General features: G+C 41.2%; 3 protein-coding genes and 3 non-coding genes across 8 annotated transcripts in view; 3 read left to right on the forward strand and 3 right to left on the reverse strand.

The window, feature by feature from the left end:
- Nucleotides 1–1640: 1640 nt before the first annotated feature.
- trnaq-cug lies at nucleotides 1641–1712 on the forward strand. The gene has a single exon. It is a non-coding gene; the product is annotated as a tRNA-Gln (tRNA).
- A 147-nt stretch (nucleotides 1713–1859) lies between these two features.
- Nucleotides 1860–3081, forward strand: mrpl58 (mitochondrial ribosomal protein L58). 2 transcript variants are annotated; one of them, XM_017416124.3, is made up of 6 exons: nucleotides 1860–2042; nucleotides 2166–2235; nucleotides 2323–2382; nucleotides 2486–2568; nucleotides 2658–2827; nucleotides 2914–3081. In XM_017416124.3, the coding sequence occupies exons 1-6, from the start codon at nucleotides 1896–1898 to the stop codon at nucleotides 2996–2998; spliced, it is 615 nt and encodes a 204-aa protein (XP_017271613.1). In that variant the 5' UTR covers nucleotides 1860–1895; the 3' UTR covers nucleotides 2999–3081. The 2 variants fall into 2 exon arrangements, with proteins under 2 accessions (XP_017271613.1, XP_017271615.1); XM_017416126.3 differs by having other exon boundaries at nucleotides 1863–2042; nucleotides 2215–2239.
- Nucleotides 3082–4221: 1140 nt separating this feature from the next.
- On the reverse strand, nucleotides 4222–4293 carry trnam-cau. Its single transcript has one exon. It is a non-coding gene; the product is annotated as a tRNA-Met (tRNA).
- Nucleotides 4294–4660: 367 nt separating this feature from the next.
- Nucleotides 4661–4733, reverse strand: trnar-ucg. The gene has a single exon. It is a non-coding gene; the product is annotated as a tRNA-Arg (tRNA).
- Nucleotides 4734–7549: 2816 nt separating this feature from the next.
- LOC108235900 (cerebellar degeneration-related protein 2-like) lies at nucleotides 7550–22253 on the reverse strand. 2 transcript variants are annotated; one of them, XM_025005914.2, is made up of 7 exons: nucleotides 21860–22252; nucleotides 19386–19635; nucleotides 16163–16275; nucleotides 14496–14644; nucleotides 14230–14394; nucleotides 13943–14150; nucleotides 7550–12518 (listed from the first exon to the last, which is right to left on the reverse strand). In XM_025005914.2, the coding sequence occupies exons 3-7, from the start codon at nucleotides 16199–16201 to the stop codon at nucleotides 11751–11753; spliced, it is 1329 nt and encodes a 442-aa protein (XP_024861682.1). In that variant the 5' UTR covers nucleotides 16202–16275; nucleotides 19386–19635; nucleotides 21860–22252; the 3' UTR covers nucleotides 7550–11750. The 2 variants fall into 2 exon arrangements, with proteins under 2 accessions (XP_024861682.1, XP_017271712.1); XM_017416223.3 differs by lacking the exon at nucleotides 19386–19635 and having other exon boundaries at nucleotides 21860–22253.
- Nucleotides 22254–25273: 3020 nt separating this feature from the next.
- The window catches only part of aco2 (aconitase 2, mitochondrial), a 5972-nt gene continuing 4113 nt past the window's right edge, over nucleotides 25274–27132 (forward strand). Inside the window, exons 1-2 of the mRNA XM_017416092.3 lie at nucleotides 25274–25417; nucleotides 26783–26925. Coding sequence (XP_017271581.1) covers nucleotides 25382–25417; nucleotides 26783–26925 — 179 coding nt within the window. The 5' untranslated portion in view covers nucleotides 25274–25381. The remainder of the gene's footprint in view (nucleotides 25418–26782; nucleotides 26926–27132) is intronic.

The following is a 27132-nucleotide window of genomic DNA, read 5'->3' on the forward strand; positions in this document are numbered from 1 at the left end:
CATAATTTGCTTTTGTCTTAAATATAAAGGAATCTCCCCCATTTCCACCTGCACTGCCAAAGACGGAGATGTCTTCAAAGCTCCACAGCATAATCTCAAAGCTTGATTCTGAATTACTTCTAATTTACTAATCAATGTTTTCATAGCCTGCCTATAAACTACACATCCATAATCCAACACTGATCTGATCAAGGCAACAAAAATCTTTTTTAAATTAATTTTATCTGCACCCCAATCTAATCCTGTTAAACACCTCATTATATTTAGAACTTTTTTACATTTCCCTTCAACATACTTCATATGATCACCCCATAAGAGCTTAGAATCAAATATGATTCCTAAAAGACGAAATTTACTTACTTTTTCTATTTTTTTCCCCCATACATTTTTAGATCAATTTCCTCAATTTTCTTCCTAATGAATACAACAGTCTTTGTTTTACCTACTGAGAATTTAACTCCCCAGTTAAAGGCCCAATTTTCAACAGATTTAATAGCATTTTGCATTTTCTCATACACTAATCGTACATTTCTCCCTTTTCTCCACAAGGCTCCATCATCAGCAAATAATGACTGCATGACATCCTGATCTACTTCTGTAAAAACATCATTAACCATGATTGAAAATAATAAAGGACTGATAATACTGCCCTGTGGAGTTCCATTATCAATTTTATATTTATTGGATTTTGTTACTCCCATTTGTACCTGTATAACTCTATTACACAAAAAATCTTTAATCCACCTGTAAGCCCTTCCTGTAATCCCCATTTTATATAATTTTATAAGCAACCCATCCTTCCAGACCATGTCATATGCTTTCTCAATATAAAAAAATATTGCTACCACTACTTCCCTATTAATTTGAGCTTTTCTAATATCTAATTCCAAACACACAACTGGATCCATTGAACTCCTTCATTTTCTGAATCAACTTTGACATGAAGACAAAAGTCCACAAGTTCCGGACTTAGTCTTGTTGGGACATTATCGGGGGGTTATTTTGTTGTTTTTTTTAAATAAATTTATTTGAACATTGACTGACTGAATAAAGAAATAAACTGTGTTTCATAGTAAACGATAATAAACGATGTTTATCACAAGTGACTTCTAGCAGACAGCTAAATGTGCAGTCGTTGCCCTTTATTAGGCTTTTAAGAAGTCTTATCTTCTAAACCATAAAACTAATAATCAAATGTTAAATAAAGCCTGGGAGAATAAATACAAGGCCTTCTATTCCACAACATTTAGATTATATGCAGAACTGCTGCTCTTCTTATGATTAAATGCTGTTTAAGTGAAAGCTTAGTTTTGTCTAATTCCACAGACTGCTACATCTATCACCACTGCGTCAGTGAGGTTAAACTCAAATGTGACCCTTTTAATGCCGAAAACAAATAAAATGCATTTCATAGCTTACATGACAGACTCGGCAGCTTCCCTCTGTACAACCACTAATGCACAGTTGGCACAATATTCTGAGCAGAAAGCTCACGAAGTTGAGCTCAGAGTGAAGTCAGTAATCAAATTTAACACAGGTAAGCGGCGCAAACGTAGAATCTCAAACCTGATTTTAAATGCTAAAATCATACCAGATCAAAACTGTTGTTCATATATTTAAGTTTCGGCAGGTTAACGCATGGTTCCATGGTGTAATGGTTAGCACTCTGGACTCTGAATCCAGCGATCCGAGTTCAAATCTCGGTGGAACCTGAAATTTATTTTACATATTTTCTTTTTAAAATAAAAGTTGTTGCCACGTAAATATGCAATTCCAAGTGAGACACTAATCTACGTGTGTTTTATTTTCATACAGATGAATAAATTCATTTTGGCGCAGTGTGGCAGCGAAATCTTCGACGTCATATTCCATCGCCGTAACAACAACAATCCAACATGGCGGCCCACATCGCTCGACGTGCCTGTTTCTTCTGTTGCGCGGAAATGAAAGTCGTTTCCCACTGCAGGAGTGCAGTATTGAGACTAAATAATAACGCCTCCTCGAGGATTTATTATGGGACTCGAGGGACAGACGACACAGAGGTCAGAAAAATAACATAAATTCTTTTAAAGTCGTGAGACTTGTGTGAACGAGATAATTCAGACATAAATACTGACACCTGCTATGTTTTTACTTGTCTTTGACGACATTTAACATTAAACCAGTGGTCTTGGTTAACAGTAAAAGCAACACAGTCTATTTTGACTTTCACAGGACACCCAAGTGCACATTCCAGTAGGTAAATATGCACTCATTTCATTTATATTAGAATTACAAAACTGTGTTTTTGTTCTCATTTATGTTTATTTCTTAATGCGACAGACCGTCTGTCAGTGTCCTACAGCAGGAGTAGTGGTCCCGGGGGTCAGCATGTCAATAAAGGTTACCAAAGTTAAATCTGTCACTTTTTCTAATCCCTACATTTAAATCAATTTATGTTATATACTGCAATCAAAACAAGAACTTCTGTGTTTTTAATCCACAGTGAACACGAAAGCCGAGGTCCGATTTCACTTACACACAGCAGACTGGATCCCTGAAGACGTTCGACAGAAAATCCTAGAAAAGGTTTGGTTGTCTGACTTGTTAACGACAGCCGAGTCCAGCTTTTTACCTTACGCCACAGAGTTTGGTTCTCATCTAAATTGGCTCAACAGAACAGAAACCGCATCAATAAGGCCGGCGAGCTGCTGGTGACCTCGGAGATGAGCAGGCGTCAGCAGAGGAACCTCTCCGACTGCGTCCGGAAGATCGCCGCCATCATAGCCGAGGCCAGTGTGAAGCACCGTGAAGCTACAGCTGAAGATATAGCTCTCAGAGCAGCCAGGTATATTCCCGTTTAGTTTTTTTTGTTTGTTTTTTTATCCATCTTGATTATATATGTGTAAGTTTGGTGTAAAATGTGTCTCGCAGGTTAGAGAAGAGGAACAAAGAGCGACTCAGACAGAAGAAAATCAGCTCAACGATCAAGCAAAGCAGACGAGGGGACTTCGACTGACTGTTCTGTTCAAAAATAAATGTATTTAACTGTTATCTACGCAAATTCAAAAACCATGTTTCATTAAAAGTATCACGATTCAACACAGTTTCTTTAATAATATAAACATCATTGTGTGGGCGGAGTTACCAGAAGGAGGCGGAGCCAGCTTTGACAGACCGCTGTAGGCAATGACTTATATGGATCTTATATACATATATCCATATAGGTCATTGGCTGTAGGACACTGAGGAGGTTAGTGTCAGGGAGAATGGAAGCGGGTTTTGTTACCAAGAGGACTGCTTTGAAAACTAACAAGGAGAACCCCCGAGCGTCACAGTGACGTCATGCAGTTTTCAGGAAGTTTCCCATCCGGTGCTGGTCGGACAGCGGAGTGGGTGGCTGTCTGACCTGCTGTGGTTCTTGACCTTTAAAGTTAAAACAAAGAGAAGAGAAGCTAAAAGGAGCAAAACAGAAGCTATTAATTACTAGGACTACAACTGGAGCTAAAAGCTAAAAGGAGCAAACTATAGTTAAAAATTTAGAAAAACAGTAGCTAAAAGTTAAAAAGGATAATAAGGAAAATTAAAATAGAGAAAGTAGGCTAAACTCAATTTCATTGAACAATTTTTGAATTTTTTTTTTTTAAGAGATCTGTGTACTTTTATGGGGTAAATCTAGGTATTTTCTATGTAAATAAAGTGAAATATTTCAAAATAGATAAAACTCACAAGTACAGTCATCGCTGAGTATTCTTGATTGAGCTGAATGTTTTTATATGAATGGTTCAAATATCACAGAGCATGCAGGAGATTGATAAAACACAGAAGAAACTATAAACAAGAAAGCAAGAAAACAACAGTGTTATACTGAAAAAAAGGTTAAAAAGGTTTTTAATTAGTGCTTTTTACATTTACATTCTAATAGTAATTCGATATTAATGTTGTTTTAGTTCTGGTGCATTATATAAACCAGCACACCTCCAACAAGCGGACGGCTGCCATCTTAAAACTGCTACACTATTCAAAGCTTTTATTCAGATTTGGATATTGCTTATTCCTTTTTTTCGAGCCCCACTTCAAAACGTCTGGACTATCCTTTTAGCTAACTTAACATTGGGGGCTTTTTTATTTCTTTTAATTAGGTATGAAAATAAATATCACTATACATTCGCGGTAAACGGGAAATATGAAGAACTGCCTGCGCTTTCTAATAAGTTTAAAAACGCTTAAAATGAAAAAGATTAGCAGAGGATGGTTTCGATCCATCGACCTCTGGGTTATGGGCCCAGCACGCTTCCGCTGCGCCACTCTGCTACTGCGAACATCCATGGCCGTATTTCCGTATTTAACCCGTATTCAGCTCGGAGAGTGGTCTGTGTGTTGTTATCCATTCTAATACTTTGTAAGCTATTTGGTTCATAATTACCGTGTAATGCGGACGTACAGTTGCGTGAGTACCTCAACTAATCTACTTCCTCTCGGCTAGTGTAAAGAATCGTCAAATAAAGGTTAAAAAATATCAGCAACCTTGGCCGATCAGGCAACGTGACATATATATTTAAGTTAGCGTCATGTTTGCGTTCAGTGGATGCTTTTATTACTTACGAGAAGAACGACAGCTTACACGTTGTGTGATAATTTAGCCTCCAAAACAAACAAGAACTTTTGGAGATGCAAAAAGCGACCACGAAGGGACTCGAACCCTCAATCTTCTGATCCGAAGTCAGACGCCTTATCCATTAGGCCACGCGGTCTGAGTAACAATTACCCAGCAGTCTCAGGTAGATATAGGAGCGGTAGGTTTCACTGATGATCAAATGGTGGAGCTATTAGGCAACGATTTAGCAATGTAACTAGTAACTAATGCTGTACAGAATAAATAATAGTTAACCTCTACTCCGACACTGGGATTAGTTTTTAGATTTTGGCTACTTAAAGTCCTACCACTATTACGTCACTTCTTATTTTCACAACGTTAAAGTATTTAAAGAATAAAAGATAACTCAAATACCGCTGAGGTGTTCATTTATATTAAACAAAACCACCACCGTGCTTGCCCAATAGGTGACCGGAAACAGGAGGTTGAACTTTTTTTTTTCCAAAACTTAATTTATAATTCTGACAATGATGGAAATGTCTCTCTGAGCCCAATCGTTTAACACGACGCTGAAGTTGGCATCAAATTCTAGATGCCAACTTCAGCGTCGTTTAACACTGTTTTGCTTCTCTCCAGGTTGTCCCAAATGTTAAGTTTAGTTAAAGGGTCCATATCTTTAGTTATATATATGCCTAAGTATTTGACAGTAGTTTTGACAGGAATGCTGTGAATGGTTGATTGATTAGAGTTATGAATCGGTAATAATTCACATTTATTGCGATTTAATTTTAATCCAGATGCTTTAGAAAAAGATTCCATTGTGTCAAAAATCTTAGGAAGTTGATCATAGGTTTTCATAAATATTGCTGTATCATCAGCCAGTTGGCTGATTGTTATTTGTTTCCCAAGTACTGTTAGTTTTTCAAAATGTGACTGCTTGATGAGAATAGAGAGCATCTCTGCAGCCATAATGAACAGTAGGGGTGAAACTGGACAGCCTTGTTTGATGCCTCTGTTAATTAAAAATCATGTGGTAGTATAATTGAACTGTTTGTATCCTTGTAAATTAATTTAATTATATTTAAAATTTGTTTACCAAAACCAAAGAGTTCTAAGGTCCTGAAAATAAATTTGTGTTCGATCGTGTCAAAAGCTTTAAGGAAATCTAAGAATAGGATAAATCCGCCATCTTCAATTAGATAATTATAATTCAGTAAGTCAAATATAAGCCTAATATTGTTCTGTATCGAACGCCCTTTAATAAATCCAGACTGTGTATCTGAAATGATATCAGTAATACCACTTTTAAGTCTATTTGCATATATGTGTGTAAGTATTTTATAGTCATTGTTTAATAGAGTTATGGGATGGAGGTTATCAATTAAATTTGGATCCTTGCCAGGTTTAGGGATTAAGGTTATGATTCCTTGTTTCATTGTAGTTGTTAAAGTAAATCTGGTGGAGATTTCCTTTAGCATATTGAATATTAAATCTTTTATATGAGTCCAGAAATGTTTATAAAAATTACTCGTTAGGCCATCTGATCCTGGGGATTTGTCTAAAGCTAAACAAGTCAAGGCTTTTTCTACTTCTTCCATTCAAATCTCTGCATCACAAACATTCTTGAAACACTCGTCTACAGTTGGAATCTGCTCTTTGATGGACTTGAAGAGAGCCTCAGCATCTGTATGTGAGTAAGAAGAGGAGTACAGCTGGCTATAGAAATGGAAGATTGCCTTTGATATTTTAACAGGATCAGTACATTCCTGACCATCAATTAACAGCTTTTTTATTGCATTTCGCTCCTGTCTCCTTTTTTCAAGTCTACAGAAATACGCTGAGCTTCTTTCTCCCTCTTCTATCCATTTAGTTCTTGACCGAATGTAAGCTCCCTTGGCCTTGTTAATATAGATATTGTCTAATGAGGAGTGTAAAATAATTAATTTTTGTTTGTCATTCTCATTTAGCAAGGATTTATTACAGACATCATGGATTTCTTTTACAATATCAGTCTCTATTTGTTTACTGGATTGGCTTAGTTTTTTACTGTAAGAGATGGAGATTTGACGTATTTTATATTTTAAGTATTCCCATTTTTCACTATAATTTGATATTGACGAGTCTTTGTTTATATTATCAATTGTTTTTTTTTTATCTCCTGGCAGAAAGGGTCCTGTTTAAGAAGATTTGAATTAAATTTCCAATATCCTTTGTTTCTTTGCGTATTAGAAGGTGTTAAGGAGAGTTTAATGAGACAGTGATCTGTAAGTGGAGCAGCAGAGATAGTAGAGATTATTTCTATGCCATGTGTAAACTCCGATATAAACCAGTAATCTAATCTAGATTTAGCTGTTCCATCTGGTTTGAACCATGTGAAAGTTTGGGCATCAGGATGTAGGGTGCGCCAAACATCAATCAATTTGAACTCATTACAGAAATTAAGCAAGGAAGTTGAACTTTTCTTGAGTTCCGGCTTCTCACAGGAGTCCTACCCAGTGACTTATAAACTAGTATATAAGTCATTGGTTCTACAAATATCCCCTGGTTGATGTTGTTGTTGTTGTTACTACTTTTATATGATATACTTTTCTTTGTATATTTGCTGTACCATGTTGTTCCTTGTTCTTTAATAAACATAAAAAAAACACTTCGAATATATGTGATATATTCTTCAAATACATATCTTTGAGTCCTACAGCCACATAGGCAGACTGTGTAGTTTATTAAATAAATAAATAAAGCTGAAAACATTCTTATAATTCATTTTTGACTTTTTCCATCAAATTACACAATTAGTTATGTTTTTGTCTGTAAGCTAAGGCTAGTCTTACTTAACGAGTGTAACATTCTTTGTCTAATCAGACAATAACTGATGTAGTGGATTTATCATATTGTAAATATGGACTGGTCTTAAGGGTTTTATAAATATATATAATCTTTAGCATGTCTATCAGATAGAAAAAAAACAACAGATGCATTTCACAAATTATTTATTTATAGAGTAAGGTAGATTTTATTTCAGTCAGGTAGTATTAAACTTTCATGGCAATAATATATAAGTAGTAATGCAAAACATTTAAATCGGGTAATAAAATCAAGATAATAACAAAAATAGTTTTATGCTGACAATATGTTTTTGAAATTCACATATAGGCACTGGGAGGGGAGAGGGGGAGGCAAAAAGAAATATTCACACGCTAATAAATACACAGGTTCAGTTTCCTTTTAACTAATCTAAATACGCAAAAAGATGAAACCTTTTCGAGATGAACTTTAAAGTACAGAAACCCAGTGAGGTTTGACCAGGCTCTGGTTCGGCATTGTTTTGTCTAAGCTATATAAAAAAAAAAAACAACGACCTCATTACGTCACTCAGCATAACTAAAATACTGAAACGGTACATTAATCCTTAAACAAATATCCACCATTTACAGGAAGTCCTACACAAGGCGTCGAGTTAAAGGTTTCAAGGTAAGTCATGTCCTCGATGTTACTGAAGACGCAAGTAGAAACTAGTACTTCTTGTTAGAAAGCTCTGTGTTTAGGAGGTTATTTAGGAAAAAAAAATATATATATAGCAAAGGCATTTCAGAAAAAGGTGCAGTGTGTGGTAGTTTTAGAGTTTGGTAAGACTGCTGGGTGTTAAGAAAGCCCTGGTTTGAAGCCTCAAACTGGTTATAGATCAACTACACAGTGTGTTAGTCAGGAAATAACTGAAGGAGGGAAAAAAATGCCCCCAAAATGATATTTAAGTAACTCCACAGAAAGGATCCACATGTTTGTTTGTTTGTTTTTTACAAGAATCATACAGTTTTCACTCAATGGCTTTTTAACCATCCAACCAACAGCAGAGTTGTTTTGCGTTTTTTATTTTACATCGACGAAATAAAGGTTTATTACCCAACATGCCCGTACAACGCTGCCCCTACCGCTTCCTGCGCTCATGTCTCAAATGCTCAAACACTGAGGACGACTATCATTGCGGAACATCCTTATGAAAACGTTTACGTTGTCGCCCCGGTTTTAACGTGATTTCCGAAATCGGCAGAACATCGTGAACCGGAGGAAAGTGAAATGTTTGGGGAAGAAAGTACCAACGATCCCTGTTAGCGCTCAGAGTACGTGTTGTAAATGACTCAGCTACTACCACTCCAACTTGTAGCTCAATATTGCTCAAGTTGACTGAGTTGAAGCCTTTTTTTTATATTGTTTAGCTGTAGCAGCCATCTTGAGTTGGGTTGACTCCGATAGTTAATGTCAATTTTTTTTAAAAACAACTCTTGCGTGACTTGGAATACATGTTGGGGATGACTCTCAGCTACCACCACACCAGATTTTAGCTCAATAGTTGTAAAACCAACTGAGTTGTAGCCTTTTGTGTGTTGGCTCAGGTCATTTGGCAGTGCTTTACCTCTGCTCGAGAAGTAAAGCACTGAGATGAGACCGGTTTCATGAAAATTCCTCCAGCGGTTCGTGGGGTATTTTGCTAACTCGACACACAAAGACATCCTCCCTTAGCCGTTCCACAGCGGACGATAAATAAGCCTTAATTTCCTCCGCTAAACACAGCTGTACTAGCTTAGACAAAGGATCTGGCTCCGTTTTACAGGACGAAAACAAACCTTTAACCCACAATCCTAACGCTGACAGAACAACAGAAGTTGTAAAAAGGATTTTCGGGTCACTGAGTTACTAAGACGATCCATGGAGGCAGTGCTGTTGGTAACAGATTCACCTTATTAGGAGAAGTTTTGTTTTTTTTAAGCTAACGTTTCCTGAGCAGGCAGCAGGAAGTCACATCTATGTACGCGGTGGAATAAAACAAAGCTGGGGATGCGTAAAAACGCCGCAGAGGAACCTTTTGTGTCGCAGGTAGAAGCAAAGGGAAGTTTCTATTGATCGCCTTTGCCTGTTTGCCTGTTCACTGAACGCCCGAGCAGCGTCTGCTTTCAAACGGCATGCTGACGCCGCAGAATCAAAGCAGAGACAACAGTGTCGACAGGAAAATCAGTTCTAACACAGCTTTAAATTCATCTTCCCCTCATACTTGCACAGAACGAGATGCAAGAGTCCTGTAGGTGGGCTGAAAAAGCCTCGAGCAGCGGTTCTCACCATTATGACAGATATTAAAAACCGGTAACCTTGTTCTACTGGTTTGTAAGCTCGCCCTGACACGTTTCAAACAGACTGAGCGACAGAAACTGAGCAAAGCGACCAGTCTGCTGGAACGCCTGACTCAGTTCTTCATCCTGACCTCAACCCACCAACGAACGGAGCTGATCGTCTTTGGCTGGGCCTTCCTTGGGTGAGGGGGGGAGGTCTAGTGGTGATGGCTAAAGCACCCAATAAACCTGAGGGTCCCCTGAAAAATACCTCGATCGCCGAACAACCCATACCATCTGAACAATCTTCACATTTTAGCAAAACCAATCCAAACCCGTACGTCGTCTTTGAACGCCTACTCAAAAGAAGTTTTGGTGACTCGACTGATTCCAGGGGAACCACTGACGCACGGAAAACACACCGAACCCTGCTTAGCCCATTTGGAAACCTTTGCACACTTTAGCTTCTCCATCATGTTTTTTGTTTTAAGCAGCCGAGATCACAATTTGCTCGAGCCGCTCACCCTGCCCTACACTTACAGCTTTACGCCGCCGTTCGGCTTGTTGAGGTTAAATAACCTCATTGTTCAACTTGCAAACGGCTGACGCCACATTTTCTTCCGAGTACCATCAGAGGGATCCCGAGGACCACAGGTGGTACTCGTGCCACATTTTGAGAACCATGAAGCTCTGCCAGAAGCTAAAATAACATCCCCAAAACTTTACTTTTAACAGACATAGCTTATTATAGTTGAAGGTCTTAACTCCTGTCAAACTAATAAGAGTCTTTGATGGAATTAAACCAGAACCTATTGGAACATGCCAACAATTCACATGAATATCGAGTTACACGGCTAATGATTTGCACTGAAAACTGACCTTGGGAAAACTGCCATAATGGGTCACATTTACTAAGTTATTAGCTCGGGGTTGTCCTTCTCTGTGACGGGCTGTAGTTGTCAAAAACTGTTTGGGTTAGAGTATTGGCAAGAAATAAACAAGAACTAGTTCCATTTTTAGAGCTGTGAACTAGTTCAAATCTTTAAATCTTGATCATTGAATGAAAATCAGACTATTTAAAGCTTTGCAAACCAGAACCATTAGCAAGTTCTCTCCAAGCACAAAGGTGTTTGTACTAACCAGAACATCACAGTGGAAACTAGCCGTCAAAGCAATCGAAATCTACAAAAATGCAAAACATGAATGCCTCTTGTCATGGCAAAGAAAGCAATCCTTTCTTTTTGTCTTTTTGCAGATGATGTATCTGGTAGATGCAGGCAGCATGCTGTGCCCACGTTTCTATTCATTTTGTGGCCCTTCAATCCCAATAACTCAGGGGGGAAAAGAACTGTTCCCAATCGTGTCTTAGGGCCACATTTGGTCTTGAACGACTGGCTTTGACTCGGAGCGAATCTCGTCACATCAGCTGAGCCACAAGCTAACAAACGCCAGATGTATTGCAGCCCGGCTAAACTGACCACATGTGAATGTCATCCAGAAGAAAAAAAAAGACAACTGTTTTATTATTTCTTTAAACGATAATAGCAGTGGAAGGATTATTAGCACCTCAAAGTCATTTTCAAACAGACAGCCTCGTCGCTTGGGAGATAAGCGCTCAAACTTTGTCTTTTTGTGATTTCACAAGCGTTAGTAAGGTTTGCTGTTATAACCATGACAAATATACTTTATGGGAACGTTCCATGTCGATTTCCTCACCTCTGAAAGGAGATTTTCTCACAGCTCTCATGTTTTTAGTGCAATACTGAGGCATTTTTCTACTTTTAAGCGTTGTGTGAAAGCGAAGTAAGGCAGTTAAGTATACCGTTATATTGTGTAAGCTCAACAAATCAATTCATGTTTTATAATCTTGAGTGGATTTTGACAAGCTTTAGAAGTGATCACCAGCAAATATAATTTTATTTGCTTGCTCGTCAGCAGCCGTTTTACCTGATCTGTTCTGAATTTAGCGGTTTTTAAAGCAAAACTTTCTAAAAGACTGTTTAAACCAGCCCCTGGTCCACACACACTTCACACCTAAATAGCATCATTCTCTGCAGAGACTGAATGTATAATTAATGTTTACTGGATTTGCCAGACTTCCCAGACTTGCTAGTTTTAGCAGCTTTGGTAGCTTTGATGTCCATCTTGGTCTTCTGGATGCGAGAGAAGATCTCCTTAAAAAGGGCCTTGTACTCGGGAGTGTTCTGCCCCAGACGCTTATCCACCGCCTCCACCTGCTTGCTGATGGTCTCGATGGCTTCAGGGGTGGAAGGGGACTGGGTGGGCGTGGGAGGAGGCGCTGAGGTGGGGCCCACGGCGCAGTCTTTCATGGATGGGTCCCGAGAGACGGGCCGGGATGTCTGGACTCCGGTGTGACACAGGCTCTCCTCGTGGCGCCTGCACTTCCCCAACAGCTCCTCGTACTTCTCCAGCAGGGCGTGGTACTGCTCGTCCACTTCCCTGAGGATGGACATCCCTCGTTTCCTCACGCTGTTGGCGTGGAGGGCGTAGCTGCCTCTCCTGCGGCCGGACGCGTCACGAGCCACGATGGCGTTGAGCGCCGTGTCGCTGCAGCTCTTCCTCACGGGGCTGGACTCCGGTAACGCCTCGCCTCCGCCGCCGCCGCCGCCTTCACTCTCTTCCCTCACGCCTCCTCCTGCGTCCCCAGCCTCCGCGTCCAGGAAGGTGTCAGTTTCTGGGGTGATACTGAGGACGGTCTGGGTCAGGGCCACGCCGTCGTCCTCGCTGCTCAGCAGGAAAGTCCGAGCGCGACGGAGCTGCTGCAGCTCCTGCAGCTCCACTTCCAGCTCCCGTACCCTCGCCTGGCAGCTCTCAGCATCCTGTGGGAAGGGGGGGGGGGCAATCAGCGTTAAACCTAAAAAGTAAGCTTTTTTTTTTTTTAGTGTGGTTGTGTGGAGCAGGTATGAACAGACAGGATCTTACCTGCTGTCGACAGCAATCAGCATAGTCTCAGTGTGGAGAATCAAGAAGAAACAAATCCTTAAAACAGGGTCCAATTCAAGAGTAAATTTCTCCAGATTAAGGCAAAAACTGCTTTTAAAGTAGATATTTAAAAAAAAAAACCTGTCTTTGGTGTCTCCATGTGGACTGGAAATAAGAATTTCAGAATCGAGGTAGAAGCCTGATTTGGGCGTACCTACAATCACTTTGTGCCCTAAAAACCCAAACAACAACAAAGCCACTTTTACAGCTTTTTTCTTTGATTGTCTCACTTCATCTTGATTCTGTTGCCAGTAAACTTTAATCACGTGCTGAAATGGTTAATAACTGAGAGGCAACTGTTAACAGGGGTTATAGAAAACTCTTTAGCCAAAAAAAAGACGGTTCTTTCTCTTCACTTTAAGATGTCATTAATTTGGACGTTTTCAACCCCTAGTGGCGTTTCATGGGTATTTCAGCATTTTGTTAGACTTGTGTGAATGAAGAAAAAAAAAAAAATCATAATTAGAGTCAAAAATATTTGTTTCAAAAACTATCCTGAGTAGTATAGATGGGAAACTCAAACCCTTCCCAGCTATATCAAATTGTTCCTGAGTTGTTCTTGTTGTCACCATTTTCTGAACTGATCAACGTCTTTGTATTTGTATTCAGCGTGGCTCCACCTGTCACTGATCCTGTTACTTGTTATTCTGTCAGTCTAATCCCAAAACAACAACTATGAGACTAGGGGGAAAAAAGTTACTGAAAGAGAAGACAGGATTTCTGTATGAGCCAGATTATACGGGATAACTCTGGGCAGACTCAGGATGTTTGCACTACTTTCATGAAGCATCTCAGACTTACTCGTGACAAAATGTAACAAATATATTTAATATAGCATTAAGTCAAACTGTAAGAAAGCTTGCATTGTTTTGTTGTCAGAAAGGTCCTCTTAAATGGTGCCTTGTGTACGTAATGGTGAGAAACTCTCTCGGATTCTCTAAACTGAGATCACCCGGGCCACTATCTGCTGCAGGTAAAAGACTGGCTGCTCATAAGTATTACTCAAACCCGTGCTTCAAGTAACTTAAACTATCAGTGTCAATATGTCAGTGTGTTGAGGCAATGTGAGTTTACGAAGACAGAAAGTTCTTTATTTCTCTTTCGGCTGTGATGGATGCATAGTTCTAAACTTTGCTCGATACGTGACTTCATTTCACAAACTAGTGTGACATTTATGTTTCCAGGTAACAATTGTTTTTTAGCTTTTTATTATTGTAGGAACGTGAGCCAAACTTGCTCAGTCTGTAATTTGGGGGTTTACCTGGACTCGTGTTTGCAGCCGAGAGAAGTCTGCAATCAGGAGGTTGCACTCCTTCTCCACGCCCTCCCTCCGACCCCTCTCGGCCCGGACAGCCGCCCGCAGAGCCGACACCGCCTCCCTCAGGTGCTGGTTGTCTTCCTCAAACGGCTGCCGCTTGGCGTCCACGGTGAAGCTCTCAGCTCTGCCCACGACAAACTCGTCCTCATACCTGAGGAGAAGACACACACTTAGCTGGTTTCAGGTGTGGCGTTCTTCTTTTCCTCGCTACGTTTCCAGCTGGAACGCACCTGGGTGCCGTGCAAAGCTCTCTCAGGCACGGGAACGAGTGGATGGTCTTGCGCCGCTCCCGCTTCTCTCTCTTGACCCGGAGCTGCTCCATGGAGCGAAGCTGCTCCACCTGCGCTGACAAACCCTCCACCTGGTTCTGCAAACCCTCGATGGTTCCTGTCAGCCTGGTGCGGGAGGGGGGGGGGAATAAAAGGCAGCAGTGTTTTATCAAAAGAGAACAAAAACATAAATAATCAGAGAAAAGCGAAGCGCCAGTCTCCCGCACCTCTCGATCTTCTCGTGTGAGGCTTTGCTGTCCGTCACGAGCGTGTGGTTGGTGTGTTCCAGCTCCCGGGCTGTGCCGTCCAGCTGCTCGTACACTTTGGCATGCTGCTCGTTCATTTCCCGAAGGACCTCCAGCTGCTTCGTCAGATACTAAAGAAAAGGAGGACATGTTGGATAGAAGCGCCGTCACGCACTGGAAAGGACGTCAATTTAGAAGCCGCAACCATATCACAGTGTTTGTCTGCAGGCAGAGCTTGACTGTTAATAAATGGTTCAAACTTCATGTTTTTTTACTTCGCATTTTGCCAGGATATACTGCAGTGATTATATTTGCCATTTAACTGACTGGTGGGAAGAAGGTTTGCAGAATTCTGCCCAGACTTCTGTCTCTATGATCTGGTCCCAAATAAGTGGTAAAAAATGGTTAAATAAATGCTTTTATTATGACACATATATATGTAGCCTATATGCAGTATACATTGGTGGTGCAATGGTACCTATATTCACCACTCTAAGCTAGAAGGAAAACCAACTTTTTTTATTGCCAACTGTCAAGAGAAAAGAAGAAGGGAAAGCTGCTATTTAAAGCACGCTACAGCAAAGCGAAGCAAGAACGACTGCTTCAGGTGGAGCTTGAAGCCATTTTGTTTCAAATCTGCAGCGTGGAAAACGTTTGCATTTCTGGTAATCCATGGCAGCAGCCAAGAGCGCAAAAGTAGCTACAAGAGGTAGAAGTGTCATAAACCGCCTTTGGTATGGGAAGTCAAATGGGTCGTTATTCATATGCTTAGAAATGCCTCCTGGTGTCTCATTTTCACGGTTAAATTCACCAGCAGACAATTAATTCACTTCGCTCCCAGGACTGTAACTCATGGTCTACATAAAGTCCACACAGAACAGGGGGAAAGTCATTTCAGTTTGCTGCCTTCGTCGACCTGGAATCAAAGTCAATATAGTCTAAAAGTGAAGAAGTTAGCTTTGTTAACATATTTCAGAGTATTTTTAAAGATTTTGAGAAACACACATCAGGTTGTGTTTTATCTGAAGAGATATAAATAGATGTTTTTCGTCATATACAGATGGACCCCTATTTTAAGGAAGAAATATTATCAATTTTATTCAAATGCTAACTGTTACTGTGGGGAATGTTTATTTTATGAAATTATGTTTTGTTGCCAGTTTTGGGTAAGACGCTCTTGTAAATGAAGGAATTAATAATCTCAGCATTTTAGTTTATTTTGAAAGGATTACAAGTGGGAAGCACGGTCATGGGTGAGGTCTGCCAGAACACAGACATCCCCCTCTACGTTGATCCACTGGACCGGTGAAAATAAAGGAAATATAAAGACCACCAGCAGAACACGTCTTTCTAGCCGCACAGCCATTTATGAAATATTCTAGGAAAAACTGAACAATTGCCAACAAATCTGAAGATCGTGTCTGCTTAAAATGTCCTTCCCTAATTCTTAGTCGATGATATCATCTGGCAGCATCCACTGACATTTTCAGCAGGCCTATTGGAGACAGCTGGCAACACGGACATAAATGTGTTAATATGCTAGATGTTTCTAGGGAACTTTCAATTGACACATTTTCCTGTTAGTTTAAATATTTTAAATAAAATGTAACCATGTCCTGATACAATTTGGCGGGCCTCGGTGTTTGTACCTCGATCTCGTGCACCTGCTCCTCATTAGTGATGTACATCTGCTGCAGAGAGTCCTCCAGCTCTTTGTTCCTCTCCAAAAGAGTCTTCCCCAACTCCGCTGCCAGGTGGAGATCTGGGTATAAAAAAAAAAAGAGAGAGAAACGGAAGGAAGCGATGAAAAAAAAAAAAACCCAGCCAGAAAGAGCAGATCAGGAAGGAAGCAAATGAGGAGTTGATAAATATTCATGGGAAAATTAGGATGGATAAATTTAGAAGAAAGAAGCTCATCTTGAAGAGAAATGGGACAAAAAAATGCAGCTTCATAATTTAGATCTTCGCCGTCAGGAATAATTGAGCACACGGTTCTATTTTAGGTGAAGTTCTAATAGAGTCTGGAACGATCAAGCGGCCCATTGAGTCACCTCGTTCTGCCAGTTCGGTTACAGGAAGGGGGGGGGGGGAGCTCCGCCCTCCGCTGCAGGTCTTCCTCTGTCCACCGACCTGATACGAAGGTCAGACGCTGCGCCGAAATGACCCCCCCCCCAAATTGAGATTGGGACGCAGGGATGCCAGAGGCTTTTTCTCAGCCAGAGATCTGGCAAACTGGCAAATTTAGATCCAAACTTTAAACTCAAAGTGTTCTTTAGGCAGTAGCCAGGCTGCAGCTAACACGCTTTCAGAATAAGCTGAGTCACTGTTGCCATCGTCCTCTGTCCTGGCTGTACTCTGACTCAGCAGCTCTGCTGGACGACATTGCTGGGTGTCAGCAAGATGTGGCACACAGCCTTCCTGAATAAGAGAACAGCTTTTACATTAAACTCCTCGTCCTTTTTTTTTTTGTAGCAAAGTACATGAAGGTCGCAGTACGTTCAGTATTTGTCACACTGCCCACAGGAGGTGTATATATACACCGAAGAAGGGGATTCTGCAAATAATCCAGGGAGATAAAAAAAGTGCTATTGCTTAAAAAACCCGTGCAGTTCGAGAACAACCCTCAGGTGGGAGGGGAGTGAGATTAATCTGCGAGTGAGTTTAGCTGTGTAAATGGAAGTTTAAAGCTTGGAACTCCACACTCTCGGGTTTTGAACTGATAAAGCTACCCGGATGGGAAGCGAAACGTCTTCAGCTACAGAACAGAAGTCCAACTGCTTTGTTTTTTTTGTTTTTTTTTTATTTTTGTGTCCTGGACGACTGAGAAGCTACACCGCCATGAAGAACGGACTAAATTTACAGTGGCTAGACTCATTCAAAAGGTGGCTATGAATTATTTAAAATAAGACTCTTCCCATAATCGGCTTCATTAGGAGAACTTTGCGTAGGTCTACTTATAGTCAAATTGAAAATCCATTTCTATTCACCAAAAGAGAGAATACCAAGGGGGAGCCACTTTCTACATAATAAATGATGCGATAAGATTACCAGACTCCTATAGAAACAACTTGAACGATGTTTTAACGCTGACATCCGGATATCGAACCAGGAAGAAACAGCGCGCACATCAGGTGAGGCTGAGGAAGAGGGGAGGAAGAAGAAAAAAAGGGAAGGATCGACAGTAGAGCGGAAGAGGGGAAAGAAAACGAATCGATAGAACTCCCCACACAAGAAAGCAGCTTCGCAAGACAACCCCTCGCTGCAGATACTTGGCCGCTTGCTCGGGACGGACCTGACCCAGATAGGATGAAGCCACACAGCTCACAACTCCGACATTTTTACGTGAAAAATGCAGAATGCTCAGTCGAGTTTGACTGAGTCCACGCAACTCTCGGACTTGATCCGCACATTGAACAGATCCAGCCTCTGAACCCGCTTTCAGGATTGGGTTGATGATTTTCTGTGGGCAAATAATCTGCAAAGATAATGAAAATGGTGATGTCTTCCACAGCTGTGTTGTTTTGGTAGGTGGACGTGACCCGTGAGAGTCACTGGAATGTGAAAAACGACACCGTAGCTGTATTTCCTTTTTCCTCTGCTGCATTTGATGCACTGATATCCTCTCTAAATGTGTCCTATACTCGAAATCAACAATCTGTTAAAGTATTTCTGTAGTTTTTTTAATACTTTGAACACTCAGATGGCTGTGAAGAAGCTTATAAAATGTAAGCTAAAAAGTTTTCATTCTCATTCTGCAGAATCACGTATTGGTTTCTCGGTCTGGAGCTGGAGCTTTCAAAGAAAGACAAACCCTAATTACATGCCTGTGTCTTTCTTGTTTTTCATGCTTTTACAGCTTGAAACGTGAGCTACAAAAACCTCCACGGGCAGTCCCGGCTTTGCGTGTTTAAAATCTGTAAAATCTCCCCATCAACAGGAAGGTTAGTCCTTAAATGACTAACCTTATACATTTTATTGTTCAGGACAGAATTCAACGATTTTGTTGTCATTCACTCAAGGTGTCAAAGGTCGTGTTCTACGGTTGATTTAAGTATTGACGTTTTAAGCCACCTAATTATTTGTGCGGTAGGACAAGAGAATGCAAAAATTTCGACCATCTTAGTCTGCTTTTTAAAGGGTCCGCTGGGACTCGGCGGTCAGTCTTGTAGTCCAGAAGCTGCAGGTTTGAGTCCCCCCCCACACACACACCCCACCCCCCCACCCAGAAAAAACAAGTCTGCTGTTTTCAAACATGCAGGAAAATCTAGTATCTCTGCTCTACTGCAGTAAGAAAGTGATACAAAATGGAAGTCAGAAAGATAAAGACTCGTTGTAGCACTGGATATAATTCCCCTTTCTATGGTTAAAAAAAATTTCAAATGCTCCTATTTTTTAAGACAATCAAAACTAATACCAAATACATGGTTAGAAATGTATTCTCATTGTTAGAAATATATTGGCTATGGGTATAATATTGTATTTCTACCAACAGTTCATCTGAAACATTACACACTAAAGCTTTAAGATAGTGCTTATATGTTGTTAACCTTAAAAGGTTAACAGTACATTCAGCTTAGTTTAGCAAGAAGACAACAAATTAAGGTACATTATTGGCCTTTTATTCTGCAAACAGTCAAGCTACAAGCAGCCTGACCTCATAGTGCTAACAACACCTCTGGAAGTAATAGCAGTCGGCCAAGAAATAGTCTAAAAATATTGTTCCATTTTTCATTATAATACAAAGGTACTTTGGGCATCTGATCATGAAGCCTCACTCCACTACACTCTGCCTGGGACTCCCACTGACAAAAAAATAAAATAAAAAATAAACAGCTGAAGGATCAGACAACTACCGTAGTCTATTGTGCTTACCTTGTTCCCATTGCCCCACTCAGGTAAGTGGGAGAGGATGGATGGATGGATGGATGGATGGATGGATGGATGGATGGATGGATGGATGGATGGATGGATGGATGGATGGATGGATGGATGGATGGATGGATGGATGGATGGATGGATGGATGGATGGATGGATGGATGGATGGATGGATGGATGGATGGATGGATGGATATCAGGTGCTGATTTCCACTTGAAAGCTTTTTGTTACTATTTGTCAATAGTCTGTAGTTGAGAACACCTTTAGTTGGAACATTTTCTTCATTTATTAGAAAATTGGCAAACTATCAAAGAAATGATTGGCAACTTTTATACGTCAACTCTTAGTACATCACAATTTACAAGATGGCAGAAACTCTGAAACATTTATCTTGAAAGTAATCCATTTCAAATAAACACTTTTTTTACATTAGTTCAAACATTTTAAACAAGGAGACAATTATTCAAGTTTGACTGATAGTTTAGGGATCTTTAACCTAATAACTCTAAGTCCTCACAAATCAAACTAAAGGTCAAGAGTCTTGGTGTCAAGGTGTATTATGGTTTGATTTCCACAACGTTTCAACATCCTCTTCCCAAAGTTAACACCTTTACAGCATCCTGAGAGAGACACTTGACCACGGCAGTGTCGTTCTTTAGTGTTGAGAAAAAAAAGAGCGCAGGCCTGACGGTTGGCACTTTGAAGCTGCCAGCCGGCTTCATCAAAGCAGCGGCCATTTCACCTCCAACTAGTTTTCTACTATTTTTATCATCTCTAAAAAATAAAAAAAATTTAAAAAGACGCTTTGTGCACAAGAACCGAGTATCCTTCCAAGCCCATAACCTCATGAGGATACAGTGCGTCTGTGAATGTGTGTGTGTGTTTCCAGCCAAGTGAAATCCCAGCATCAGCACCATTTCAGCCCCGGTCGAAGGAAATGCACCGGTATAAAACGCTAGCCTGAGAACGTGGCGTTGAGGAGGAGAGGGGAGACAGGAAATGTTCCGTTCCAGTGGGCCGAGTTAGACTTCAGATGGGTCAGAAACTGGTGGATGTTTAGTCCACAGCGATACACACGTAACATCAGGTAAACTCCCGTAAGCTGGAATATAAACACTCGTTCTCATCTGACATGCCACCTCACATCGTGCACCAGTAGGTCCTGGATTTATGGTAACATGATTAGAGGAGGTTGAGTGAGGTTAACTGGTGTCTCTCAGTAAAAGATAATCCAATCAGAACATCCGCTTTGGAGCAACACTTATTGATTTATGAACTGACTCGTCTATTCAGCAACATTTTAACCATTTGTTGGCTCTGAATCCTAAAACTGAAAATAAAGACTATCTTGATCTGTTATTATGATTGAAGGGTAAGATAACCCTGACAAAAAACCACGGGAACCTCACATGTGGAGAAGCATGCTGTACGATCTTGGGGCTGTTTTCAGCACGTGTGACCCGCGCTGGCAAGGGAAAATCTTGATTTTTTTTTTAAGGTTTGATACTAAAACAGTAAGCAAAGTAACATGTAATCTTCCAAATATACCTTTAAATTGACGTTTTCTAACCAGTATGCCTTCAGAAATAACCCTTTTGTCTTATAACCCTTTTAATTAGCATCGGGAAATCCCTTCGTATAATGTGTGGCATTATTGTAAATCTTGGGGATCCTCCTTTTTTAACCACAGAGCTGAAATTCCCAAAGACAAATCCCTCAGACCACTCTTAAACAAAACTAGCTTGTTGCGAGGTGATAAATGTCCCAATTTCAACAAACTAAGTCTCATTTTGAAGCTTTTGAAATGAAGAATCTTTAAAATTTCCTTGTTTTGTCTCATTTTGTCCCATAGTAAAGTTGTGATTTTCCTCTAAAGGAATAAAAACAATTGTAATCTCAGTATATTCAGCAATCTTTCAACATGTCCTATTCTAATTTAATAATCTAACTTAGCATCTTTAGTGAGTGCAGGCATTTATGTGGCTTTTTTTTATTAATTAGTATTTTTTAAGCATCCAAAACTAAATAATCCCACTGTCCACACTGGGTTTATTTATGTTGATGCCTCCAAAATAATGAAGGTTTATCATCATGTATAATCTAGCAAAAAAATTGTAATTTCATCCAAATACACAGGACTAGGACACTTTTATTTATTAAAAAATGGAATTATTTTGTTGAGTCAATAAATCAATTAGGTAACAGATAAGGCCCAATGAATTCTGGGAAAAAAAACATATTGTCTACAAGCAAAAACAAATTTAGATTTAGATATTTATGATGTTTTCTTTTCTTCATTAAGTGGTGTCAGCATTAAAAGTGAATAAAAAGGCGCCTGGCTGTTGTCGGACCGGCACAGCGGCTCTTTGTTGAGCGGACCGGCCGGTGCCAGCAGCCGACAGGCGGGATGCCGCCGCCGCTCAGGCCGGAGAGGAGAGGGCAGGGACGGGGGCTCGGCTCGGCTCTTACCCTGCTCCAGGTCCTGCTGGTCGTACCAAGGCTCTTCCTCTTCGGTGACGAATTCCTCCATTACCCCACCCCGAGCTCACCATGGGTGTCCCCCACCCACCCCACTCCGAGACAGACGGGACCGAGCCCACCGACGGACGCCTCCCAGCCCGAAACAATAAAAAACAAAAACCCGCCGCGAGCCGAGCTCCTGTCGGCGCCGCGGCTCTGCGTGTTTCCTCCCTCCTTCCTCAGTCACTCCTTCCTCTCCTTGTCATCCTCCCACCGCCAGCTGGCCCCATCCCGGAACTCCGACTCGGCTGCAGCTGCAGAGACGTGGCAGAAAGATTATTATTATTATTATTATTATTATTCTTCTTCTTCTTCTTCTTCTTCTTCTTCTTCTTCTTCTTCTTCTTCTTCTTCTTCTTCTTCTTCTTCTTCTCCCCCCATCTACCAAACACTCGTGATGCCTTCACGTGCAGCTCGTAAGCCACGTCCACCACGCCGCTGTGTGTAGTTCCTAACAAAAGCGCATAGCAGTGATGCGAAGATAAATATCAAGACGTCAACATGTGGCGTCCTTAACTTAGATTACTGTAATCTTAACAGGCAGCAACCTTCAGAGAACCTCCAGGAAACGTTCCCTTAAGGTTCTCTGAAGATTACACAGCTTCCCTGAACATCTAAGAGCCACTGTTGATATAAACCATAACAAGTAGCACTTCAGAAAATACTGAAATAACACACCCTCATGTCAGGCGTTTATAGTAGAAGGTTAAAGCAACTTGCTGCAAAGTATGAAATCAAACATCAAAAGGTTTGAAGGAGGATCGGACCCAAGAATGCAGACCAACACCACGACAACAGACCAAACTGAAGGCCTTTTCCATGAGAAGTCGCCTCTTAGTCACGTGGTTGTGTGATGGAAATTGGGTAGTTCTTTGGCCTGGGACGAACTTTTTCGCACAGGGGTTTGCGCCAAGTATGGTGTGACTGGTCAGAAGGTGTTTATGCAGAAAAGCCGGTGAGCTTTAATGGAGCCATTTTGCTTCTACTTCTCCGCTGAGAAGCAGAAAATACAGCCGTCTTTACGACTGTTCCAGCAAAACTTAGAAACCTATGAACTTAAAAAGACTGTAGATACAAAGGCAGCTCTTCGTGACTGTGGTGGCCCGGAGGAAATTGGCCTTGGCCAGGCAGCATAGGGACACATTCCTTTTGTACGCTTGTTATTGTGCACCGTTATATTTGCAAATGCCAAACGGCGTGTACTGTCTCAGTCGGTTTAATAAAGACGTCTAGTTGGGGTGAGGGAAGGAAAAACCTGTACAAGAACAGGAGAGCTGAGAAGCCGGCGGGAAGAACCCCATTTTAACGCTCTAGGAGGAGGGAGGAGCTTCCTGGGAGTTCTCATCCGAGCGTCTCGTGGACGGTGTGTGCTGAAAACAAATGTCTCACAAAACTCAAGGAGACACACAGGAGAAGCAGACAGGGCATGAAGCACAGTGATCAGCTGCAGATCAGTTAAGACTGGTTCACTGTGTGGACTGGGGTTGATGAGGAAATGACAACAGAGAACAGGTGTGAGTGGGTAGGGGCGGGCCTGAGGAGCAGAAGCTGGCTGAGGAAAAGTACTGAGGAATGGCTGGAAACACAGGGGCTCTCAAGAACAAACAAGTGTCAAATGAAAAACACAAGAAACAGCATGAAGCAAAATAAACTAAATAATAAATGCAAAACAAACAGAAAACTCGGGATTATGCAACAAGGTTATCCTAAACTATATCAAATAGTGCAGTTTGAAAGGGTTTACTCCAGTCGTTTTGCAGATATGTTGATGTGCAGTTCTGAAATGTGGGTACGCACTCAATGTCAACAAAGCACTTGTCAGAATCCACCAAAAATCACGTGGAAGCTTGAGGCTGGACGAAGTCTGTGTAGGTTTTCATTGACAGATCACTCTCAGATCACTTCCAGTTCTTTTAACCCCAGGGGAGGGAGAACTCAGACAATTTACCCTTTAAAGGATGATGCCGCAAAATAACTAAAGTTTAACTATTTATTCTAATAAAGCAGAGAATTAGTACAAGGACCACCGCTGGGACTTCTGTAGACAACATCTTAAGGATGAAGCAGAAAAAAAGAAGCCCCAAACAAAGGAAGTGTCGACTCGTATAGATCCTTCACCCATTCCAGAGGGCAGAGCACTGTCTCACGTGATGTCAGTAGTTTTCTGTGTAGCCAGAAATGGTTTTAACTGATTCAAGCAAGTGTGTAGTGTAATTATTCAGCGGGTGTAGTGTAACTTAACCTGTGAGCATGCGGCAACAATAAACTATTTACGATATGGCAAGGGCTCGACACAGCCAATAAAGGCGGTTGAGCAAGTTGTTTTCCTCCATTTCTCTTTTAGTACTTACCTTTACTTTTGGACATATCTAACAAGGTAAACAAATATGACAAAACTGGACATGCGCAGAATCTCGGAGATGAGATTTAGGTGCAAATATAAGAGCGACTGTCCTTTAAGGACATATTAACCTTTGATATAAGAAAAATATTGTGCAGATTTGATTTATATATATATATATATATATATATATATATATATATATATATATATATGTTTCATTTTTTATTTACCATTTATCTACTATTCATTATTATTTATGATTTATATATGTCAGTAAATGCAAATTTTACACCAAAACATTTGACTTTGAAAGTGTTCCTCCACTTTTGGTTGTTGCACGTTGTACAATATAGACAAACTGTGCAAAAATTTCTGTGCAGTCTCTCATTACTTACAGTTTTCTTTCAAACCCCGTCGGAGTGCAATATGTGCACACCCAGGCTTCCACCGTTTTGGTTTAAGGTTTTCTCGTCAAAATTACAAGTCAAGGATCATTTTAACTTGTCATATCTCACACATAAAATGTAGTAAAAACATAAAAATTCCTACATGTTCAAGAAATTTTTAAGGTACAAGTTTTAGTTTTTGCACAGCGACTGTTTGCTTGAGGGTCATTTTTACTCTGTTTCTGTCTGCCTTTCTTAAGAGCGCTATTAGGGAGTGACAGACGTAGGTGTGTGGTTACCATGGCGACCCTAATGGGCCAATGGCAGCAGCTTTGCAGTTTTTTTTTATTTAGCTTGGCTGTCTTTACACTTCTTATATAGTTTATATATCATTGTATGCATCGCTTTTTTTAGCTTAGAAGTTATTGCTGAAATTTTGGAATTCAGCTGTTCAAGATTTTTGTAAAACATCACTTTATAATGACAGAAAATTAAGAATTTAATGAAGCCGATCAACTCTCCGCTCGTCAAAAACAATTTGTGTAATCATGGGTGCATTAATTTAGACATAAAGATCAGTTTAGATAGAAAAAATAATAAGCAAATGCTAGCTTTTCTCCAGCAGATGGCAGTAGAAACAAGATTGCCACCGCCTAGTAACAACAGAAGAAGAAAAGAACGCGCCTTGCTTACAATCGCGTGACGTCACACGCGACCCTCACATCTTTGTCAGTGAACAAAATGGCAACCTACTGTCTGACCGTGGCCCGGCTCCAGGTAAGAGGCAAAAATTGCCCCGTTGATTCAGTTTATCCACCGGAGGCGGGCGGGACCCGCCTTAAAGCCGGCTCGACGCGGCCCCGGCTCCGTTAGAGCTCCGAGGGTGTTTCGGTGGATTTTAAAAAAGCAAGCCGTGAGCCCGTCAGCAGCCGGTCAGGTCACCGTGTCCTGAACGCTCCGCGCTGGTCTGACTTTGGCTGCTGGAGTCACAGCTCGGCTCTGGTTTTATTACATGTTATCACAAAAACCCCGCAGCTTGTCGCCCACTAGGGCTCGCCCGCTTATAATGGTGGAGTTCAGTCAGAGACACAAAGGTTAACAACAAGGTTAGAGCTCCCAGCTGCCATGTTTGGGTCTCCAAAAGAGGAAAGCAGCACAAATATGACGATTTTTATCTGACAGTTTCAAATCTTACACTCCTAACTCATTGTGGGGAGAGTTTTGTCTCCCCTGGTGCAGACAGAGGCACACCTGGGCGTACTCGGGTTTCCTGGCAGGCTGTGAGGTTGTCAGAGGTTGTTGGTTCAAATCCCTGCTTGTGTGCACACGATCACCAGCTGATCCCAGTCTGCTGATGTGAGCAGGAATCGAGCCAAATGTCCACCCTGTTCCCTCCGTCTTCACGTTGCACGCCTTACTTGACACTAAAACTATTAAATTGAACTAAGTCGAATGGATTTACTGTTAACGAATGAAAGGTTAGCTTCCTGGAAGCTCCTTGTGTAACATGGAAGGATCGACTGTACGATAACAGGATCCCTGTCGTCTTCATTTATTTCTGTTCTGTACAGTCATGTGAAATAAAAGGCCTCGAAGAAATGCATATCACCCGCCGCCTCTCAGGCTGGAGTTTAACTTGTGGAGGTTGTGGTCGTTGCGAGATGTCAGGCTCGGGGTGCGTGTTGTGGAGGACTCTCGGCGACTACCACGCCAAAATCTATCTCACTCCCTATGAAGTCGGACGCATTTTTGTGTTGATTGCCCGCTGAGTCTTACTCCAAAGGTTTATCACTTGTAGATATTCGAGCCGCTGATTAATATCTGAGTGTTTCACTGAAATGAGATATTTTGCTAACAGACTTGTGACTCGCTCTCCTGTAATGAGTAGTGCTGAAAGTAGACGTCAGGGATGACGGTCAGCTACTACCACACCAAATGGGAGCTCGGTGTCTATAAATTTGCCCGAGTTGCGGCCGCTTCTGTGTTTGCAGAGGTTGCTTCGCTGTGGCGGCCATCTTGTATCGGGTTAACCCTCGAAAGTAGTTTCGTTGCATCCAAAGATTGCTTCCTGTTCGTTTCATTCATCAGACTTTTCTCTATTTTTTTTTTTTTTTGACTTCCATGTGTCACCCGTGTCTCCAGCTGGTCCTGGGCCATGGAGCGCGGCGCCTCCACGTGTCGGCGGCTTACAGAGCCCAGGCCCAAGTGTCCATGAGCCGCTTTGAGCCCGCCTCCTTCATCAACTACGAGAAGCTCCAGTCCAATGTCAACATTGTCCGAAAAAGGTCGGTGTTTCTTTGAGCCTGTCCAATATTTGCAATGGCTGACGTCTGCGTTTCCGGCAGAACTTCATTTTTATCTGTGTAAATGTTTGCGCGCCGTCTACCGCCGATTTCCTCGCGCTGTATCAAAATGGACCGGCTGTTGTCAGCTCCACCGCGGTCAGATCTAATATTTTTCTGCCTAATTAAAATCTCTTCCCCCCCTCCCCC

The sequence above is a fragment of the Kryptolebias marmoratus genome, linkage group LG17, assembly GCF_001649575.2.
Source record: "Kryptolebias marmoratus isolate JLee-2015 linkage group LG17, ASM164957v2, whole genome shotgun sequence".
Lineage (NCBI taxonomy): Eukaryota > Metazoa > Chordata > Actinopteri > Cyprinodontiformes > Rivulidae > Kryptolebias > Kryptolebias marmoratus.

Bases quoted from the DNA above. Each gene is read 5' to 3' on its own strand.
- mrpl58 (XM_017416124.3), top strand. From the start codon at position 1,896: ATGGCGGCCCACATCGCTCGACGTGCCTGTTTCTTCTGTTGCGCGGAA. The intron at 2,236-2,322 runs GTAGGTAAATAT...TTAATGCGACAG, and splicing joins ACACCCAAGTGCACATTCCA to ACCGTCTGTCAGTGTCCTAC. The intron at 2,383-2,485 runs GTTACCAAAGTT...TTTAATCCACAG, and splicing joins GGGTCAGCATGTCAATAAAG to TGAACACGAAAGCCGAGGTC.
- LOC108235900 (XM_017416223.3), bottom strand. From the start codon at position 21,920: ATGGAGGAATTCGTCACCGAAGAGGAAGAGCCTTGGTACGACCAGCAG. The intron at 16,276-21,859 runs GTAAGAGCCGAG...TTTTATACCCAG, and splicing joins CCAGCAGGACCTGGAGCAGG to ATCTCCACCTGGCAGCGGAG. The intron at 14,151-14,229 runs GTGCGTTCCAGC...TCTTCTCCTCAG, and splicing joins GAGCTTTGCACGGCACCCAG to GTATGAGGACGAGTTTGTCG.